Raw genomic sequence first — 5046 nt, forward strand, 5'->3', positions numbered from 1 at the left:
CCGCTCGTTCAATACCACAACTACTGGGTCAGACCGGGGCACCTCGAGCGGATCCTGCTCGTGAAGCAGGCCTTCGTGCCCCGCGCCGACGACATCATCCTCGCCACGCAGCCCAAATGCGGCACCACCTGGCTCAAAGCCCTCGCCTTCACCATTACCAACCGATCCCGCTACGGCTTCATCGACCACCCGCTCCTCACACACCACCCTCAGCATCTCGTGCCGTTCATCCAGATCCCTTGTGCCGGCACGGGCCACACTAACATCGACCCCTTTGGGTTCCCGAGGCTTCTCGCCACGCACACGCCCATGTCGTTGCTCCCGCCAGGCATGAGATCACTTGGTTGCCGAGTCGTGTACCTGTGCCGGGACCCCAAGGACGCTCTTGTCTCAAGGCTGCACTTCGAGAACAAGGCGTTTCCGGGCACCGACCTATCCATGGACAGATGTTTCAGCATGTTCTGCAAGGGGTTCTCGCCTTATGGCCCCTTCTGGGATCACTGCCTCGAGTACTGGAGGGAGAGCATGGCAAGGCCGGACAGCGTCCTCTTCCTTAAGTACGAAGAGATCAAGTCTGATCCAACGCAGGTTGTGAGGAAGCTGGCGAAATTCCTCGGCGTCCCACTGACCGAGGAGGAGGAGAGGTCCGGTGTTGCTCAGGAGGTGGTGAGGCTGTGCAGCTTTGAGGCACTTACCAGCTTGCAAGTCAATCAGGTCGGCCGCGTTCATTTCAGTGATAACATTGTCATGAGTAACTCTGTGTTTTACAGAAAAGGAGAAGTAGGGGACTGGGTAAACCACATGAGCCAGGAGATGGGGGAGGAGTTGGACTGCATCGTCCAACACAAGCTTGAGGGATCTGGGCTTGTGTTTTGAGTTGCTATTATCTGTTCGCTTCTCCTCTCCTCACCATGTACGTTGCATTGCACATTTCAATAAGAGGATTTTCTTCCTTTGAAGTCTATGCCCATTTTGATTTAATTGATGTTGGACATTTCAGTAAGAGGAGATTGTTTCTTTTAAGTCTACTATGTCAATTGTGGTTTAATTAACGAAAATGCTAAAATCTGATGTGTGAATTTTAGCCATGGCAAATCGAATGATTTTCATGGTAATTTATAGGATGGAAAATTTATTTGCAGGCACCTGAATTTTGTACAAAAAATTAAACCGAGGTGGATTTGTCATGGTCACCAACTAAACTTATCTTCCTCGATGAACATAACTTGTCATTAAAAACGTTTAATTTGCCGTGCCTAAAAATCTGGCGTTCGATGGATATCCGAAGCGACAACCATGGCGGGGCTTGCAGTGATGCGCCGCAGCATGGCCAAGATGCGGCTACCGGTGCCATGAATGCCTACATCGGGATCCCCTTCCCGATAGATCAAGCAGGTCAAGCGGCTCCTAGATTCGTGACGGCCGCAACGATGCTCATGGCTGGGAGAGGAGGCAGCAATGTTCCTCCCCTTCTCTCAGTCTGGTGCAGTGTTGTGGGAGACGACGAGGTATGTGGCGACTCCGCCTCCCATGGCGGCGACAATATAAAAGATGCAGGTCTAGTGCCTGCCTAGGGGTGGGGAAGCACATTTTTTTCTATTGTAGATTCTGCACATGCGACGAGGAGAGGGACCGGTTGCTCTGTGCTCCTTCGAACCTGCTGCTAGTGTGATGCCATGGAGGTTCTCTCACCCCTCTAGCCTCTCCTCTCTTTCTTTATGTGATGTGTTACGACAGATCCTAATCAATCTTTCCTTCCTCAAGAGAAAATCGACACCCGTGGGCACCACTGCCGTCAGCACCAAAGCGTCAAGCTTTTGCTTTGCAGCTCACCCATGTCATCATGAAGCATCCAGGACAACTGCAAAGAACAAAAGCCTCCAGATTCAGATCTAGGCGCCGCCACTTCAAATGCCGGAGAGTGAGCCCAAGCCACCCACCGGTACAACCCTCGCCACGCAGATGACCAAGACCACAGCCACAGTCACCACAACCGACATGGAGCCCGGAAAATTGGTATATATGTCTGTGTGTGTTTCCCAAAAAATATATGGAAGATTCAGCTTGATTGTCATAGCGGACAACATATATTACTCGTATCCATACAAAAATATTACTCGTGGATATGTTTTAGGTGGGAATGGAGCATTGGAGCTGCATGAGGCCATCAAACATCTCGTGCACGCACGCAGTCCTGTCGGTGTCTCGTGCGGCCAGGAAAAGGCCATGTGAGTGCCACGTTCATCGCACGCATACAGAAAATGTAAGCAATCATGCAGCCTTCACTTTGGATAGAAAATGTGTATATACGTATAAAATAAAATCATGGTAGTACGTTCCATCACCGCATCAACCGGCTGATGAAGAAAATGTATTCAATATGTTGCCTTCACAGCTAGCCTAAACATGTCCTTCCTACAAGGTAAGTAAGTACTAGCATACATTGGGCAAATTAAGCCATCTTCACCTCCCCTCGCACCTCAGCCATGGCTGCTCAACCACTAGTAGCTCCATTGATGATGAGTAATCCCGAGAGTGCTACTACCGAGAGTTCAACAAACACAAGAAGATGTCTTACCCAAAGATCTCGTAGCCACACCTCGAGCAAGAGAGGGGTGGTCAGAACCACTCGTTCAATACAATGTTTTAAATAGTAGGCTATGGCATATAGCGGCCACCAGGGCCGTCTCCAGAAATTAGAGGCCTCAATGCGAATTATAAAATGGGGCCCTAAAATTGAAAAATGATGTGTGTTATAGCCTCATAAATGGCGAAGGAAAACCACTCATAAAAATAGTGGTGGACAACAAATATTTTTTTAGTGTGCCAAAATTTATAGCATTGATTTTAAAAAATATATATGCTCACAAAAAAGGTAATATAAAATGTAATAAACAGAAGTAGGTATAATTTTCTCATACAAAAATATAACAAAACTAACGTATGAATATTGATGTCAAGAGATACTGCTTACTCTATTATTCACGACCATCATTTTGTAGAGGAAAAGTCGCTGCTATAAATTTATCAAAATTATGGAAGTATTATTTTTTTGCAGGAAGCAACCTGTTAAAGAAAAATGAATCAATTTGTCTGCCCCCTTTTCCAAAAAAATTGTCTGCCCATTCTGTTATTCATCTTCTATCGAACATAAAAGTCATGTACTCATGTACACAAAGGAAACACATACGCGCATCCGCAAAAAAAAGGAAAACATACGCGAATGCACGGTACATCTCGTACCTTTTGGCGACGTTTTCAGATGCATCCAATCACCTCTATCGCAGTTTTCTGTTTTTTTTTTCAGTAGAACCCACTATCAGTGTTAATTCCACTCAAAGTCTCCCTACGATCCTGGGCCAGCGCCACATCTTAATCTCCATCAACGTAATGGACTAAAGGCCCAAGGCCCATCTCACTAGAGAATAACGACTCGGTTGCTTTCCCCCGCAAAAAAAAAAGCGATTCGGTTGCTTTCTTCTTGCCGGAGACGAGCTGCAGACCTTCCCAGCAGCTCTAATGACGGCTCCTCTACAGATCAGATATATTTTAGAAATACGAATATAGGATCTGGGGGCCTCTATTTTTTTGGGGCCCTGTGCGGTCGCACAGCTCGCACATGTTTATGGACGGCGTTGGCGGTCATCCTTAAAAACAGCTATAACTGGGCTATAGCGGTAAATTATACATGAAATCATTTAGCGGCAACATGCTCAAACAGCTATAGCGGAGCTATAGCGGGGTTAAAGCCGGCTATTTAAAACTATGGTTCAACACCACAACTACTGGTTTAGACCTTGGCACCTCGAGCGGATCCTGCTGGTGAAGCAGTCCTTCGTGCCCCGTGCCCGATGACATCATCCTCGCCATGCAGCCCAAATGCGGCACCACCTGGATCAAAGCCCTCGCGTTCACCATCACCAACCGATCCCGCTATGGGTTCAGCAACCACCCGCTCCTCACACACCACCCTCAGCATCTCATGCCGTTCATCCAGATCCCTGGTGCCGTCATGAGCCACACGGACATTCACCACCTTGCGTCTCCGAGGCTTCTCGCCACGCACACGCCCATATTGTTGCTCTCGCCAGGCATGAGATCACTCGGTTGCCGAGTCGTGTACCTGTGCCGGGACCCCAAGGACGCTCTCGTGTCAAGGCTACACTTCAAGAACAAGGCGTTTCCGGGCACCGACCTATCCATGGACGGATCTTTCAGCATGTTCTGCGAGGGGTTCTCGCCTTATGGCCCCTTCTGGGATCACTGCCTAGAGTACTGGAGGGAGAGTGTGGCAAGGCCGGACAGCGTCCTATTCTTGAAGTACGAAGAGATCATGTCCGATCTGGAGCAGGTCCCGCCGACCGAAGAGGAGGAGAGCTCCGGCGTTGCTCAGGAGGTGGTGAGGCTGTGCAGCTTTGAAACGCTCACCAGCTTGCAGGTGAACCAGGTCGGTGGTGTTCGTCACGGTGATAGCGCTTCCATCGGTAGTTCGGCGTATTACAGAAAAGGGGAAGTGGGGGACTGGGCAAACCACATGAGCCACGAGATGGCGGACAAGTTGGACCGCATTGTCCAACAAAAGCTTGATGGTTCTGGGCTTGTGTTTTAAGTTGTTCTTATCTGTTCCCTTCTCCTTTCCTCACCATGTACGTCATGTTGCACAAAGAGGAGTATGTTTCTTTTAAGTCTATGTTCATTCTGATTTAATGTTGCAAATTTCAGTAGGAGTTTGTTTAAAGTTTACTATATACATTGCGGTTTAAAAAGGAAAATACTAAAAATCTGACGTGTGATTATTAGACATTGAAATTGAACGATTTTCATGGCGATTTAGAGGATGGCACTAGTAGAAAAAGGGGGCTTTGGTCCAGGCCGGGTAACCCCATTAGTCCCGGTTCAGTCCAGAACCGGGACCAATGGGTGCATTAGTCCCGGTTCGTGCGGCTAAGGCATTAGTCTCGGTTCACCTGGGCCCTTTAGTCTCGGTTCATGCCACAAACCGGGACTAAAGGGTGCGATGCCCATTAGTCCCGGTTGGTGGCACCA

General features: G+C 48.5%; 1 protein-coding gene across 1 annotated transcript; it reads left to right on the forward strand.

The window, feature by feature from the left end:
- Positions 1–28: 28 nt before the first annotated feature.
- On the forward strand, positions 29–4685 carry LOC125528403 (the record flags this gene model as incomplete). The annotated part of the gene is given in 4 exon segments (XM_048692887.1): positions 29–873; positions 1897–2228; positions 3795–3849; positions 3851–4685. Coding segments are annotated over 4 exon segments (1991 nt in total), but the record flags the coding sequence as incomplete, so codon positions are not given.
- Positions 4686–5046: the final 361 nt, after the last annotated feature.

Source organism: Triticum urartu, unplaced genomic scaffold, assembly GCF_003073215.2.
Source record: "Triticum urartu cultivar G1812 unplaced genomic scaffold, Tu2.1 TuUngrouped_contig_4847, whole genome shotgun sequence".
In the NCBI taxonomy this organism is placed as follows: Eukaryota; Viridiplantae; Streptophyta; class Magnoliopsida; order Poales; family Poaceae; genus Triticum; species Triticum urartu.